This window comes from Triticum dicoccoides, chromosome 6B (assembly GCF_002162155.2).
Source record: "Triticum dicoccoides isolate Atlit2015 ecotype Zavitan chromosome 6B, WEW_v2.0, whole genome shotgun sequence".
NCBI lineage: Eukaryota > Viridiplantae > Streptophyta > Magnoliopsida > Poales > Poaceae > Triticum > Triticum dicoccoides.
In genome coordinates, this window is record NC_041391.1 from 243143588 (window position 1) to 243161409 (window position 17822).

At 49.4% G+C, this 17822-nt stretch overlaps 2 protein-coding genes across 2 annotated transcripts; both read right to left on the reverse strand.

Moving 5' to 3' along the window:
• Positions 1–1654: 1654 nt before the first annotated feature.
• Positions 1655–4948, reverse strand: LOC119323689. The gene is made up of 2 exons (XM_037597390.1): positions 2348–4948; positions 1655–2021 (listed from the first exon to the last, which is right to left on the reverse strand). The coding sequence occupies exons 1-2, from the start codon at positions 3429–3431 to the stop codon at positions 1978–1980; spliced, it is 1128 nt and encodes a 375-aa protein (XP_037453287.1). The 5' UTR covers positions 3432–4948; the 3' UTR covers positions 1655–1977.
• A 9138-nt stretch (positions 4949–14086) lies between these two features.
• LOC119320381 (putative pentatricopeptide repeat-containing protein At3g47840) lies at positions 14087–17176 on the reverse strand. The gene has a single exon (XM_037594488.1). The coding sequence runs from the start codon at positions 17007–17009 to the stop codon at positions 14853–14855; it is 2157 nt and encodes a 718-aa protein (XP_037450385.1). The 5' UTR covers positions 17010–17176; the 3' UTR covers positions 14087–14852.
• Positions 17177–17822: the final 646 nt, after the last annotated feature.

Sequence of the window (17822 nt, forward strand, 5' to 3'; positions counted from 1 at the left end):
CATGCCCTCGGCGATTGCTTCAGACCATACAAGGATTTCTTCAGCCTGCATACCTTCCCCGTAGTCTGTTCTGTGCCAAAACCAGGCGGTATCTCCATGTATACCTCTTCTTTCAAGTCACCATGTAAGAAGGCATTCTTGACATCTAACTGGTGCAATTTCCACCCAAAGTTTGCAGCACACGAGACCAATACCCGTACTGTGTTCATCTTTGCAACTGGAGCAAATGTCTCATCATAGTCAATTCCATAAGTTTGACTATATCCTCTGGCGACCAATCTAGCCTTATACCGTTCCACCTTGCCCTCAGGATTCTGCTTCACAGTAAAAATCCACTTGCAACTCACTGCTTTCTTTCCTGCCGGCAATGTGGTTAGCACCCATGTCTTGTTTTTTTTCAATGCTTCTAACTCCTCTATCATCGATTCACGCCACTTCGGATCTTGCTTTGCAGCCTTCCAATCCTTAGGGATAGACACAGTTTGCAGAGAGGCAACAAACGCCTTATATGAAGGTGACAAAGCCTTGTAAGACACAAAATTGCCAATATCAAGGTCATCACAAGCATCATCCTTTGGCAGAGCCTTCCTTGCTACCTCACCCTTCCTTGCCGCTTCACGTGTAGGTTTTCGCAACGCAATGGGCAGCTCCACTGTGTCAGATGAGCTTGCCTCACTGCCTTGCTGCTCCCCCTGCACTCTTGCCTCCCTGCCTTGCTGCTCCCCCTGCACTTGTGGTTGCCGTCGAGAGTACACCAGGGTATTCGTCTGCCATCGATCCCGAACAGGAACCTGGAGAGCACCAATCTTAAGTGTATCAACAGTTGGCTCGACATGAGCCTGCACATCATCATCAGTGATGGTACTAACCGGAATTGTACCCACTATTGGTTGAACTTGAGCCTGCACATCATTATCAGCGTTAATGTCCACAGAATCCCCGTGAGTATGAGACACATCCTTCTCCCCCTCTTGACCATCATGCACAGGGTGTAGGTGGTCAAGCTCTGCAAATAGCAGACTGAGATCAGTCGGCTCACCATAGAATGGCTCAGACTCCCTGAACGTAACGTCCATACTTACAAACCTGCGTTTTTCAGAGGGACACCAACATTTATACCCCTGCTGACTAGACGAGTATCCCAAAAAGACACACTTCACTGCCCGAGGATCAAGCTTGCCAACAGATGGTCGGTGATCACGAACAAAGCAGGTACTGCCAAACAACTTTGGCGGAACAACAAACTTATTATCTCCAACGAGCAACTCAGACGGAGATTTCATGCCAAGTATCCTGGAAGGTGTCCGGTTGATCAAGTATGTGGCTGTCATAACTGCATCATCCCACAAGAACTTAGGCACATTCATGGTAAACATCAACGACCGAGCAACCTCAAGAACATGACGATTCTTTCGTTCGGCCACTCCATTCTGAGGGGGGGTGTCCGGACATGAAGTTTGATGAAGAATCCCATGGTCAGCCATGAAAGCCCCAAAAATGTTGTTCACATACTCCGTTCCATTGTCCGTCCTGAGCACCTTGACCTGTACCTGAAACTGGTTCTTTACAAGAGCATGGAAGTTTTGAAAACAGCTAAACACCTCATCCTTGTGACGCATCAAGTAAATCCAAGTCATGCGAGAATAGCAGTCAATAAAGGTAGCAAAATACTTCTTCCCATTCATTGACACCACTGGGCTAGTCCATACATCCGAATGAATAGGCATAAAAGGAGATATGCTCCTGAGCCCCTTACTCACATATGAGGCCCGTGTGTGTTTTGCATATTCACAAGCATCACATGTCAGCTTGCCTTTGCCTATTCCACACATAACATCCGGAAATATTCTACTCATCTTATCAAAAGATACATGCCCCATCCTACAGTGATGGATCATCGCCTGCTTCTCCTTATCCTCCATGGTCGCAGCACACACCAAGTCCGGCTGCACCTCCTGGTCCATGTACCAGAGCCCCCTACGCCTGGTGCCAGTCCCAACCGTCTGGCTCGTCTGTCGCACCTGAATCAAGCAACCAAACTTGTCAAGGATCACACGACAGTCCATTTGATCAATGAGTGCACTGAAAGAGACCAAATTGACAGGAAAGGCTGGCACATGTAAAACTGACGATAGGGAAATGGTCGGAGTACACTTGACTGTACCAACCCCTATGACTGGTTGTTTTGTGCCATCAGCCGTTTGTATAGTGCCCGTGTGAGAGGGAGGATGCTTAGTGTAAGACTCGAACACACAGGAGTTACTAGCAACATGCTTAGATGCTCCAGAGTCAAGAACCCACTCTGGAGCACTCTCATTAGTAGCAAGAGATGCTCTTTCCGGATTACCTTCATCAGTGGAGGCCCAGTGAGCAAAGTCTCCATAGACAACATCATCTACATCTTTGCCTTTGGACGTCCCAGTGTCTCCTGCAACGGCCATGTGAGCCCTCTGACCCCCTGAGTGTCCTGAGTAGCCACCTCTGCCTCTAGAAGCCTGGCCCCATGAGGTCTCTGAGTATCCACCTCTGCCTCTAGCACTTCTACCTCTGCCTGTTCCCCCTCTGTTATATCCCCTGCCTCTGCCACGAGTTGGACATTCTCTCTTCCAGTGACCTACCTCCCCACAGATATGACATTTGGTGGGATCTCCCCACTCCATGCGCTCAGTGACTGCAAATGTCGAAGCTGGCACAACCTTCACGTCTGCATGCTCAAGGGATAGACGCACCTCCTCTTGAGTCATCGCTGCAATAGCCTCGGGAATGGTAGGCAGACTAGGTTGGTGCAACAAGGAAGCCTTCCTGCCATCAAAGCAACCTTTGAGGCCAGCTAAAAATTTCAGCACACGCCTGCGTGCCATCCACTTATGCCCTGACTCGATTGAAGCCGCGTCATAGAGTTCCAGGGGATCACAGTTATCCTGGTCAGCCCACAGAGCCTGCAGTTCTGCCACGTATGTCATCACTGACATGCCATCATCCTGGCGCAGCAACCTAATCTTGTCCTCAATCTGAGCAATGAGCATGACATTGCCCTTGCCAGAGTATTGAGTGGACAGAATCTTCCATATCTCAGCAGGTGAGGATAGCCCCTCCACAGAGCGTCCAATGGAGGGCACCACAGAGTTCAACAACCACACCATAAGTACAGAGTGGATGACCTTCCACCTCTTGCCCTCTGCACTACACTTGTCCCCTGGTTCTACAACGGTGCCCAACAAATATCCATCAAGCTCCTTCTGCTCCACAGCCCACAAAGCCCTCCTGGACCAGCTCAAATAATTTGTTGCCCCCTCTAGCTTCATGTCCAGGGGCAACATTTCAAGCTTTTGAGCCACTTCCTGTCGAGGAACGATGGCCCCAGAGTTGGACTCCGCGAGGATCTTAGCGAGCTTCTCCAAAGCCTCGGCAAGACCAGTTGGTTCAGCCATCGTTTGACAGGATAAGCAGCAACAGCAAAACTCAGCCTCAGAGAGTCTTCTTTCCCAAGCAGCACCACCACCACAACACCAAGTTCACAACAGCAAGTCCACAGAGAAAAAAAAATCTCTGTAAAGCACACAAGCGGTCCAGCCCAGCTTCTTCCTGTTCCAGAATGAGCAGTCCAGCAGGCTGCACTTCTTTCTTCCTCTGCCGCAACACCAAGAACCAGCCGCACAAGCACCAGCAGCTCAGCAAGCTTCCAGGAACAACACAAGGCGGCAACAGCAGCTGCAGTTCCTCTTCTGTTCAGCAGCACCAACAGCAGCAGCTCACAGCCCCTCACGAGCAAGCTGCAGAGTCAACAACCCTTGGAGAGTAGGAGCAGTAGCAGCAGCACACTCCAGCAGTCCAGCCCAAGCTCTTCCTGTTTCAGATTGAGCACTCTAGCAGCCTGCACAGGATCACCCCCGCCAGCCGCCTCTCCTCCTAGCGTCCTCCTCCACCTGGCCACCTGGGCCTCCTGCCTGTCCTGCTCCTGTGGGAGCAGCTCCTCCTCCTCCCGCACCCTCAGGCGCTGCCTCTCCTTTATCCTCCTCCGCCTCTTCTCCTGCCGGCCCCACACCTCCGCGTCACAGCACAGCCGCCTCGCGCGCGCGCACACAGCCCCGCACGCAGCCGTCTCTGTCGCGCCTGGCCCCGCCGGACCCCGCCACCTCGCCGGCGAGCAACTACGCCGCCGCCGCCTCCATAGCCTGGTCTGATACCATGTTGAATCGCGGGCTCACCCTGTCCGTGACTTTGTCGTGTGTGTCTTAGATGTGGCGGCACATACAGGAGGAAGGGAAGAGGGGCTCCTCTTCTAGGTCAGCACCTCTCATGGGCTTGGGCCCAAGAGACAGATCAAGATGGGCTAGGGCCCATACCGGTTCAACATATTTCAAGAATGTAAGGTCCAAAATACCTGTCCTAGGATAAGCTTGTAAAATGCTTTGGAAAATGGGAGGTCAAGAATTCTGACATCCTTAATTGTCTTTGTGATGACTCCTTTCAGATGCTCGTCTATATTCATTGCGTCAATGTAATTTTTCTTCTTCTATCTCCTTTGATCTGTACATTCCAACTAAACTGAAACCTATCCAATTGTATTCATTTTTCTTATTTCTTTAACTTCGTATGCACATCTGCACATCAGTTCTAATTTTATAGATGCTGTAAACTCAAACTTAGATACTTACCGATGTTATCATGGTTCTATCATATTTGTGGTGGCGCCCTGGTGACCCTGACAATGACCAAGATTAGAGTATTTGGCGGGTAGGCAAGTAGCAATTATCTCAAAATGACTGAAGACATCAGCTCTGCAAACCCGGACTTAAAATTATTGACCAGGGTGATGCCTACCCAGCTTCAGCTGAATCACCACCAAGCTATCAATATATTGGTCAAGAATCAAGATACTAGCCAATTAGTATGATATACAAGTTGACACAACTTTGGGTGCCACCGATGTAGCAATGTTGCTGGAAAGAATGCTGATATATCTACTGTGGCCTGGCTTCCTTCAAAAGAAGGGGATCAGTCAGGCATACACTTCTTAAGAGAGAATAAAAACATCAACCTCTGTCACATTGTTGTCTGCTCCAAGCCTTTGTGGAGTGCTGCAAATATGCATTAATTGATAGAGCAAGGAGTTGTCTTCTTCAATGCAATTCTGATGCAGATATCAGAACTTTTGTGATGCGGAGCATCCTTCCATCATCCCCATGGACTCTACATCAACACATCCAACCCCACAAGGACCTATGACTCAAGCACGTGCAAGAGCTCTTGAAACCGGGGTGACATCACTCCTCTCACAATTCTCTTTCGATTCACATGAGACATGGTTACTACCTCAAACGGAAACGCTATGCATACTCAGGTACCAAGGAGTTAACCGTGAAGAAGCTAGGAAGCAAGGAGAACCGGAAACGGAAGACATGCATGAAGACGGAGAGGAAAAGCACCAAGGCCCAGGATGGCCGGACGATCCGGACGGCGGCCCGGACGATCCGGACAGAGCCTGGACGATCCGGACCCCGGCCCGGACGATCCGGCTAACTCACCCCGAAGACACCCGAAGCTCACACCTGAAGCCGGATCATCCGGACCCAGTCCTGGATCATCCGGACCCTGCCCGGACGTCCGGACCACCAGCCGGACATCCGGCCCTGCGCCGCCACTAGCCGGGCATCCAGCTCATCCGGGCCTCCACCCGGACCATCCGGACCAGCCCGGATCATCCGGCTCCACCTCCGGATCATCCGGCCAGCGCCTGCGCGCGCGTGTTGGGCTGAGCCCATGTACCCCTTCGCCCCTTAGCCTATAAATAGGACTCCTCCTCCTCCCTTTGAGACTTAGCATTGGATTAGCTCATATTTGTGTGAGAGCCTTTGCTCATCCACTTGGATACTTCTCCTCGGAGATCACGACCTCTTCGGAGAAGATCCCCCAAGCGGATTCAAGACCCCTTCTAGGGAAGAACTTCAAGGCCTCCTCGCGGAGAAGAACGGTTCCTTTGTATCCTTACCTTTGTTGACTTTGGATCTTGTGGATCTCTTATGTGTGTGGTGATCTAGCACTTGTGTGATCGATTCCTTGTTGGTTGAGTGATTCTCTCTCGTTTTCCCCGTGTTTTCCCTTTGTGCTTCCATGTGTTCTTCGTGATTCCCCGTAGGATCCACTCCAAACGTGAAAGATCGACGCTATAGGGTTCCACCCTACATCATATGGTATCAGAGCCAGGTTGATCACGTTTTTGGAGCCCCTACCCCGTGTTTTCTAGCTTGATTTTGCTTGATTTCGTCCTAAATCCGAAAATCCCCACCAAAAATAGCCCCCAAATTTTTTTGTGATTTGTTGGTTTGATGATGTTTTGTTGATTTTGATCCATGGATTTGCTTGGTTTCAAGTGGATCTAGCATTTCCCTAAGTTTCCCCACCTTCCATCCACGAAATCTCGTCAATTTTGACCCCCAAATCCCCAAATTCCGCCCAAAAATTCGTCCCCGAGAGGAAATCCCGAGCAGTTTGACCTGCTCGGATCATCCGGACCTTCTCCCGGATCATCCGGACACCTCCCGGATCAGCTGGACCCTCTCCCGGACGTCCGGATAACCCACGCGCCCGAATTCACGAACCGGAGCTGACGAACCCGGATCATCCGGATGTCCTCCCGGATCATCCGGACATAGCCCGGATGAGCTGGACCTCCTCCCGGATGTCCGGTTAACCCTGAAACTGACTCGGCTAAAATTTGTTTTGGTCATAACTAATTCATCCGGAGTCCGTTTTTTACGTTCTTTAGCTCGTTTTGAAGCTATTGACATCCCCCATCCAACAAAAATACCACCAACACCATTTGACTCCATCAAATTTTTGGAACTTTGGCATCTTTGCCTAGGGCCACCACCACATCATCCGCATTACCACCACCACTTCCGCAACCTAACCCATTTTGTTCCCCATAGCATTAGTGGTTGCTTGAGTAGTGATTCGAGTCTCCTAAGGTGTTTCAGCTACTTAGGGACAATTTGATTCTTCATCAACCACCACCACCACTTCCGCATAACCTTGCCCACCATACAATTCCACCCCAACTTAACCCAATTTTGTTTGAGTTGTGGCTTGTGTCTCCTAAGGTGTTTCGGCTACTTAGGGACGGCAACTTCAACTCCGACTCGTGTATAGCCCATCATTCCACTTCCGCATTGCCTAGTGCAACACCACCACCGCTTTCCGCTACCACCATTTTGACATTTGACGTTTGAGATTTTGAGTTCGCGGTTTTTCCGTTTCCTAAGGTGTTTCGGCTACTTAGGGACGAGACTCCATCATCTTGGTTTCTACATCAAGAACACCGCCACTCATCATCGCCAAGGACGGTAACCTCCATATCATCTTGGTATCGTGGTATCCTTCCATTGTATATTCCCCTTGCCATTGCATTGTTAACCCCTAGCCCATTTTGCGTTACTTGCCTATCGAGACTAGCCATTTGAGTATTGCCGGCAACGTTACTTGTGCACATTAGTGATCATTGGTCTACACCTTCCATTGCATATATACCATATCATATTGGTATCATCTTGCTACCATATCATCCCTTGTGTCGCAAGTTTGTTCCCGCATATACACAATTGCTATCTTGGTTTGTGCATTGTGCAAAAGTGGCCATAGAAAAAAAAATAGAAATAAAGCTTTTAAGCAAAAGAGAGAGAGCAAAGAAGCTTGTAAGCAAGTGCCATAGCATCATACCACATTGCATTTAAGATTGTCATATCCGATCATCTTGGATCATCTTGAGAGAAACACCGGGAACCATACATACATAGCATACTTGGGATAGAAGAATATCCATTTTGCATCTTATAGGTTGTGCACAAGTGTCGTATCCGCCTTTTGAGCAATCGTGCTAGCGTCTCTCTTGAGTTGTGCAACATGAGCGTTTTCCGTGGATTCCACATTTTGTGCTCATTCCTTGGTTGCACGACCCCATTTATCTATCCGTGTGTGAGTTGCCGTGTACCTTTCATTGCTATTGGTCCATTTGTTTCACTTGCGAATTTGTGAATCTCTTTCAACATTATTGACTCTTGCTAACATTTTGCATCAAATTTTTGTGCCACTATCCTCACCGAGCTCCACTATAAGCTTTACTTGTGTAGGTGTGAGAACCGACAAGAATTGGTACCAATAGTGCTATTTCATTGTCCGCATTTGAGTGAACTTGATTCATTATCAACATCGGTCAAGGTACATTGGTATAAGTTCTTCTCTTTCTCCCACTCATATTTGCTCGAGTCTTGTGATGGATAGGCAAGGCATTTCCTCTCCGGACTACGACAACAACGACGGCGTGAACAACTACATCACCAAAAGGTCCATCTTCGGACTACAACGACAAATGCAAGGCGCACAATCAAGATTGCAAGAGCGCATTGAGAACATCTCCATCGACATTTTCCACTCCGAAGCAAGGAAAAGGGACTACATCGACAACAAGCTTGCCGCACAAAAGGAGGAGCAAGATGCGAGGATGGAAGAGATTCGGGCCTTGATCAAGTCTTCTTCCACTTCATCATCCTCAAGACGACGACGGTCAAGCCACAAGTCTTCGGAGCGCGAAAAAGATGCAAGTGCAAATCGTCCTCGTCCACATCTACATGGCGACCACCATCACGTTCGTGATCAACATCGTCATGAACGGCAAGTCACTCCAAGCAACATGTGCACGACAACAACGAACGACATCTCCTAGGAGCTCAAGCACGACAACGACATCATCATCATGAAGATGCTCCACAAGCGCAAGTGCACAAGTCCCAACAAGCCCTACTTCACGCCAAGTCCAAGCTTCAAGAGCACAAAAGAAGACCGCGAGATGACCACCACCAAGACGGCGCTATGGCTACATCAACCACTTCGGCATCTTCGCCAAGTGTTCTCAAGGCATCTTCGCCTTTGGACGTACGGCATCTTCGCCTACTTCCCACGAGTACGCCTACATCGACTTCATCAAGTCCAAGGCGACCACCTACGAGCGAGGGTGACACTTCCATCTTCGGAAGCCCCCCAAGGAAGATGACCGAGCATGGGAAACTCCCTTCGGTCATGGAGACGAGCTACGAGGTGCCACATCATATGGGCCTCCCACACCAAGACGGCGACAAGACGGTCGAGCAAGGGCCATCCCCTTCGACCACGGCGATAGGAGTTGAGCATGGAGACATTTGCACCAACATCTCTCCGACACCCACATATGTCGAGATGCCTCAAGTGCCATGTGAGGAGAGCCACCACCCCATGAGTGACATGAGTGACTCCACCATACGTGACATTGAGAGCATTTCCTATGAGAGGATGAGTGTGACCACCACTAGCCCCACACATGAGAGCATGCCACACATCCTATGTGAGGTTGAGCGCCATTTGAGTGACTCCACCAGCCATATGAGTGAGAGCATCCTTGAGGGAGTGATTGAGCCACAACACTTAGAGAGTGAGGTAGTTGACACGGCATGTGAGGCCACTATGATTTCTAACGACTTAACCTCTACTCCTAGTGTGTTTTCTTCTTTGGTGCTAAGTCTCCTACATGACGACACGCCTATCCTCGACGAGTCCATCCCTCCAATGGAGAAACCGATGGCCATGGTGGACGATGATGCACCCCCCACATGGTTCCATCAAGATGAAGATGACAACGAGACGATCTTCAACACCTCACCTACAACACATGAGCGACACTCCAAAGGTAACATAGGTGATGGTACTTCTCTTGTCCCACTAATGGACTCTCTTGACAATGATTGCTTGCATGATGTTGATCCACCTATTGCCATGCTTCATGCTAGTGAGACTTCTTCATGCCTTGACTTACCTATTTATGATGAATATGATGATGAGCATGTTGAGTTGCCTAGTTGTGATGCTATGCTTCATAGGATATCATGTGAAAATTCTATTGGTCACTTCATGTTTGACAATCCATTGAACTTGTCATATGCTATGAGTGAGATCTCCCATATTGCATCCCTACAATCTCAACATAGTAACTATGCATGCCCCATTAAAATCAATCCCATTTGCACTTATGGCATAGATGACGAGATGATGGTCATTGGCTTTTGTTTTTCATGCGATGATATTGCCATGCTTCCTTTACATGATTTGTGCAATTCATCTACTATGACATGCCATGATCACATTGTTCCGAATATGCATTGTTTTGGATGTTGTCAATATTCTCCATGTGATGTTGCTAATCATGCTCATGAGGAGACCCCCATAGTCTCCTCATACATATTAGGAGATCTTGATGCATTTCATACTTTGCATGATTCCCATGATAGTGTACACCATATGCATTCCATGAATAACAATGCTCTAGAAATACCTCATGATGCATTACATCCTTTGAGTCTCCATTATGACACACATCATAACAAACCTCTCATGATGGATGACATGTTTCTATATCACGCATCTCATTTATTTGAGCATTGGCTATTTTATGCTAACAAACACATGCACGTGCGCATCATGATGGATGATGTGTACATATACCACGCACACACAATTTTTCCTTTGTCTTTGTTTTGTGTAGGTACTCATGTATACTCGTCAACCTCTCAATCCCAAGAGTTGACGAAACGAGCTCTTAAGAGCAACGATGCTTTGGGATCCCGTGGACTATGCTTACCACCGTTCTCTTCGCGCATCGACTACGCGCATCTCTTTTACTTGGCTCTCATACGGCTATGGGCTATTTACCACTTGTCACCTTATGCCCATACTATTGTGTTCACTTTGCATGTTATCCTTGCTTCTATGCCTTTGCCATGCAATTGTGACCCTTGCTTGCATCTACCCATGTTTCATCATTATGCTACTTCTATGTGTATTTGCATGCTTGGTGGAGATCCTTGTTGCTATTGCCATGTTTATCATGTGCCCCATACTATTGATGCTTGTTGTGTTGGGAGAGTCATGATGCCACATTGCTATTTACATATGGTCTCTCGCCAATACATTGATGATATTTTACTCATACCTTGCTTTCATGCTTGTGCTATGACATGTGAATTATTCATGCCCACTATTTGCACACATTACATGCTTGCCATGATTCCTTCTAGTATGTTGCATCTTCGCACTACTAGCTTGCTTGACTTGATCGCTATGATTGCTTGCTATGTTGCATCACCCATGTTCCACTATTATTTGCTTTCTTGGGTTGATGACATATATGCTCATGCCTCTCACATGATATATCTTGATCATTGTCTCTTGTGTCCATTACTTGCCTCTTTCATATCCACTTGTATTGAGTGCAACCATCCTATGCTTATTGATCTTGGAGACTTTGACACCTTACTTGTGATGCATGCTTGTTTGATTGAGCCTGTTGCATTTGGTTGTTCTCGTATCATATGCCTCCATACTATGCAATACTCCCTTGTCATTTCTTATGATGAGCATGATACATACATTTGTTGGGTATCTTACCACACGAATGATTTGTTTTGCCATTTCGCTAACCTCATTCGTTTTTCCAAGTGTTTGTCATGTTCTTTCATTTTGAAGGATTTACAAGGCGGTACCACCACAAGACATATTGGTTATGTGAAGGCATACAAGATGCGCGACTCCATATCCTTGAGAAACTCCTAAAGGTGACCTCCTTCCCTTTGAGCCATCCTCAAGTACGCATATTGGATGGGTCACTCTTTCATTGTTGTTTCCTTCTTGTTGTCTACATGATACATCTCGTGAACGGAGGAGCGACATTGGAGATTGGCTACATGGACCTTCACATTGAGGAGCGCTCGAACTTATGGGATGCACCTTCAGCACTCCACTCATGCCTCGACATCGAGCTTGGGTACACTACCACCTTCATATTTGTTGATTGTGCTCATACATGTCAAGCTCGATGGACATATCATACTTACCACAAGTTTGCACCTCATGCATCGATTGACTCACATTATGATTGCCTTGTTGCATCTTGTATTCCCATGTCATCCATGATATATGAGCTTGTTCACTTTCTTAGCAAATTTGTTGTGATCTTCCTTGATGGCATATTCATACATCATGATCATATTGCCCACCATCAATTGCATGATAACATACACATGTTGAGCATCCATTGCCATATTCATGCTATTGATAAACCGTCTCACTATGACATCATTTTGCACCGTGGTTGCATTGATCATATTTACAACACATTTGTGTGCACAATGATTGCATTTCCTCCCATTAATGATTTGCATCTCATTCTAGATCATCTTGATAAGCTTCATGCGCTTTGTCACGACCAATCTTGCCACACGGACTCATTCTTACATGATGGACACTGTGTGCGCTAACCATTGTATTTCCGAGTGTTGCTTGTGTTTGCTCTTTTTGCATGTCTATCACTCCGGCGACACCTTGGACTACTTGGATTGCGCCATGTCTTCAACTTCGTCCAACTACAAGTCCATCTACGACAACCGTTTCCATGGTGATGAAGATCTTGATCCGAGGTCGGATCCTTTCGAAGGGAGGGGATATGATGCGGAGCATCCTTCCATCATCCCCATGGACTCTACATCAACACATCCAACCCCACAAGGACCTATGACTCGAGCACGTGCAAGAGCTCTTGAAACCGAGGTGACATCACTCCTCTCACAATTCCCTTTCGATTCACATGAGACATGGTTACTACCTCAAACGGAAACGCTATGCATACTCAGGTACCAAGGAGTTAACCGTGAAGAAGCTAGGAAGCAAGGAGAACCGGAAACGGAAGACATGCATGAAGACGGAGAGGAAAAGCACCAAGGCCCAGGATGGCCGGACGATCCGGACGGCGGCCCGACGATCCGGACAGAGCCCGGACGATCCGGACCCCGGCCCGGACGATCCGGCTAACTCACCCCAAAGACACCCGAAGCTCACACCTGAAGCCGGATCATCCGGACCCAGTCCCGGATCATCCGGACCCTGCCCGGACGTCCGGACCACCAGCCGGACATCCGGCCCTGCGCCGCCACCAGCCGGGCATCCAGCTCATCCGGGCCTCCACCCGGACCATCCGGACCAGCCCGGATCATCCGGCTCCACCTCCGGATCATCCGGCCAGCGCCTGCGCGCGCGTGTTGGGCTGAGCCCATGTACCCCTTCGCCCCTTAGCCTATAAATAGGACTCCTCCTCCTCCCTTTGAGACTTAGCATTGGATTAGCTCATATTTGTGTGAGAGCCTTTGCTCATCCACTTGGATACTTCTCCTCGGAGATCACGACCTCTTCGGAGAAGATCCCCCAAGCGGATTCAAGACCCCTTCTAGGGAAGAACATCAAGGCCTCCTCGCGGAGAAGAACGGTTCCTTTGTATCCTTACCTTTGTTGACTTTGGATCTTGTGGATCTCTTATGTGTGTGGTGATCTAGCACTTGTGTGATCGATTCCTTGTTGGTTGAGTGATTCTCTCTCGTTTTCCCCGTGTTTTCCCTTTGTGCTTCCGCGTGTTCTTCGTGATTCCCCGTAGGATCCACTCCAAACGTGAAAGATCGACGCTATAGGGTTCCACCCTACATCATTTTGTTCCTCTAATCCATGGTACACACAGATCTGCTACTTTTGGCACCTGCCTGAGCGCTGAAGCTTCAACAATGAACTCTTGCCTCATACATATATGCTGCAGGCAATCAACCATCTTATCAAAAGTGTACACAGATGACCCCTTCAGATGATCATCTATATTCCTTTCATAGATGTAATTTTTTTTCTATATTCCTTGATTTGTAGTACATTCTAACTAAACTGAAACTTATAATATTCATTTTTCTTATTTCTTTAGCTCTGTATGCGCATCAGCACATGTGCACATCAGTTCTAATTTTATAGATGTTATTAGCTCGAACTTAGATACTTGCTGATAGTTATCCTGCTTCTATCATATTTGTAGTGGCACCCTGGTGACCCTGACACGAGATTAGAGTATTTGGCAGGTAGGCAAGTACTACCTTCGTTCCAAATTATAAGATGTTTTGGATATTTCAATATGGACTACATACAGACTAAAATGAGTGAACAAACACACTAAAACACGCTTATATACATCCAATTCAGAAAAAGTTAAAACATCTTATAATTCGAAACGGAGGGAGTAGCAATTCTCTCAAAATGACTGAAGGCATCAACTCTGCAAACCCGGACTCAAATTATCGGCCAGGTTGATGTCTACCCAGCTTCAGCTGAATCACCACCCAGCTATCAATATTTTGGTGAAGAATTAAGATACTAACCAATTAGTATGATATACAAGTTGACACGGCTTTGGGTGCCACCGGTGCCGCAATGTTGCTGGAAAGAATGCTGATATATCTATGTGGCCTGGCTTCCTTCAAAAGAAGGGATCAGTGAGGCACACACTTCGTCACATCAATGTCAGGTCCAAGCCTTTGTGCAATGTCGCAAACATGTATTAGTTCATAGAGCAAGGAGTGATCTTCAATGCGATTCTGATGCAGATATCAGAACTTTGTGCTCTGATCTGTGGTAGACACAGAACTGCTACTTTTGGCACCAGCCTGAGCGCTAAAGCTTCAACAGAGAATTCTTGCCTCGTACATATATGCTGCAGCAGTCACCATCTTATCAAAAGCGTACCAAGATCAAAGCCCCAGTAGTATTACCAAAGAACTACTCCCTCTGTTCCAAATTACTTGTCGTGGTTTTAGTTCAAATTTGGAACAGAGGGAGTATCAAATCAGGACTTCAGCACAGCAGCAGAGCTTTTAAGTCGCATGGCTGCATTGTGCTCATCGTGCCAAGGACTTATGTACTTTTCTTTTCAAGCCTATCTCCTTCTGAAATTACTCAGTTAACTACTAAGTGTTAACCATTAGCTCCACCTCAGATGCTAAATTCATCTGATCGGGTACATACCGGGCCATTCCAACTCCATAGTAAATCAAGTCAAGCATCTCATAGATCACATTGTCTTGGGGATGTGTACGGTCACCTGCAACAAACACCCCAACTCCCCTCTCCTCCCCTCCAACTGTGACTGATGACCACCCTACTCCTTTCACAACCCCTTTCTGCTTCATCATATGTCTCTCTTGTGCTGCCTCACACCATTGTCCCTTGCTGGCGTACAGATTTGCCATTGCCACATGTGCTCCTGCACCCCATGGCTCTGCCTCCATTGCCCTCTCTGCAGCTTTCTTTCCGGTTTCCTCTTCCCCTCGAGCTGCACATGCCCTAAGCAAAGATGTCCAAACAACACCATCTCTTTCATTAGCTACCATACCACCAATCAACTCCTCAGCCTCATCTATTCTACCAGCTCTGCCCAACAAATCCACGACACAGCCATAGTGCTCCTTTGCGGGCTCCAGTCCATAGCTTTTGCTCATTGCATTGAGGTACCTCAACCCAAGCTCAACTGCCCCAGCATGACAGCAAGCACTGAGCACACCTATGAACGCAACATGGTCCGGCTTTAGCCCAACACGGCACATTTCCTCAAACAATTCAAGTGCCCTTTCACTGTGGCCATGCTCAGCATTCCCGACGATCATCGCAGTCCACGAAACCACATCATCTTTCGTGCGATTCGAAAATACAACATCAGCATCTGACATGCTGCCACTCTTTCCATACATGTCAATGAGCGCACTCCTGACCATGGCATGGTGTTCAAGTCCAGCAGCGACAGCAAGTGCATGGAGTTGGCGACCAGCGTCCAGTGACGCAGCAGTTGCGCACGCACTGAGGAGACTGGCAAGAGTAAACTCATTCGGACGAGGACAATGGTGCCGTCGCATTTCAGTAAACAGGGCGAAAGCCTCCCCGGCAAGCCCTTCCTGCGCATAGCCTGATATGATTGCACTCCAAGAGACAACATCCTTGGCAGCACTTTCACAGAACACGGCATCGGCTGCTGACAGACGACCGGCGGCGCGGGCATAGAGTGTGACGAGTGAATTGGCCACCGAGCGCGCACTGGCGAACCCTCTTTGTGCAGCTTGAGCGTGCAACTGCTCTCCAAGATATACACACGAAATATTTGCACACGCAGCAATAACTGCAGCGTATGTGTATTCGTTGGGCCTGGCCGCCTTCGATGCCCCGTCACGAAGCATCGCGACGAATGCCAGGATGGCTTCCTTGGCACGACCAGTCTGTGCGTAGGAGGATATCACCGTCGTCCACGCGGCAACGTCTCGCGAGCCCATGCGTCCGACCGCAGCCATTGCACGGTGGACGTCCCCGCAGCGCGCGTACAGCGTGGCGAGTGTGTTGGCGACGTAGGGCGTGGCGTCGAAGCCGAGCTTGGCGCAGAGCGCGTGCACCTCACGGCCGCGCGACAGCAGCCCGGTGTCAGCGCACGCGGTGAGCGCGGCCGCGAAGGCGTGCGAGTCACAGGGCATGCCGGAGGCGCGCATCTCAGCGAATCGGCGGACCGCGTCGTGGCGGCGGCCGGCCCGCGCCAGTGCGGAGATGAGCGTGGTCCAGGAGACCACGTTCTTGAGCGGCATTTCGTCGAACACCCTGAGCGCTTGCGCGAGGCAGCCTGCCTTGGCGTAGGCGTCGGCCAGCGCGGTGGCGACGAAGACGGAGGAGACGGCCGAGGACCTGACGGCGAAGGCGTGCAGTGACGCGGCGTGGCTGGCGTCGGCGGCCGCGGCGCAGGCCTTGAACGCGAGGCTGAGCACGAAGGGGTCAGCGGCCGGGAGCGAGGATGCGCGGATGCGGGAGAAGAGCGCCATGGCGCCGGTGACATCCCCCGCCGCAGCATGGCCCGCGAGCAGGGCGGAGTAGGAGGCCTCGTCGTGGTGCGGCGCTCCGTCGAACAGGGCCTGCGCGTCGGGTAGCCGGCCCGACTGGACCAGGCGCTTCAGCCGAGCGTTGAGGTCTTGCAGTGGCGGCACGGAGAAGACGGGCGGTGGGTGTGGTTCGGGACGAAGAGGAGCAGCTTCGGCCCACATGGAGCGACCGAGACGGGGAGATTTCACGCGGGGAGCGAAGCGCAACACCATTTGAGTCCCCTCGGCGGCCTGGAACTCCTCCCCGGCCCGCGGCGGCGCTCCTGCCTTTTCCCCACGGCTGCGCGGCGTGGTTTCCCCTCAGCGGTACGGCGCTTCACCGGCCGGAGCTGGGCTCTTCGCGGCGAAGCGCGCGAGAGCACGACTGTTTTCCCTAAATACTTTATCGTGCACGCGCACGATTCTGGCTTCCCGAGCGGCCGCGCATGAGCCGTCGGATGTGGCTGATGTACTGCGGCGGCATCGTGCGAGTGAGCCAGTCAACTGGGGATTGTACGACCGATGCGAGCATCGGCATTTTGGTCAGCTCTCTTTGTTTCTCGAACACGAGCAGAACCACATCTTCAGCCATCCAATATGTTTTTTTTTCGAGAGTACGTCAATGGCGTACCATATTTTTATAGAAGAGAGAAAAGTTAAATACAAGACACCTGCGACAGATGCGAACATCCGTCACCGGCAACACCACACCGGACACGAGGCTGAGGTCAACTCCTCACAAACCTATCTAGACCTCCGACACCTACACCTGCTCGAATCAACTCTTGTAACTCGTCGAGGATCCAACTAGTTAGTTCTCTAGGTCCCTTAACTTGCTCCGGTCGACGAAAGACACGTGTGTTCCTCTGTTTCCAAAGGGACCATGCTGTCTCGATGACGAATGTATCGAAGCCCCTCCTCTCCTTACCATGAAAAGTGGCTCTAGCTCTCAACCACCATTCAGCGAAAGTGTCACTCGCTAATGGAGCCTCCACACTCAAGTGCATCGAATCCAGGCACATATGCCAAACCTCTCGCGCGTAGACG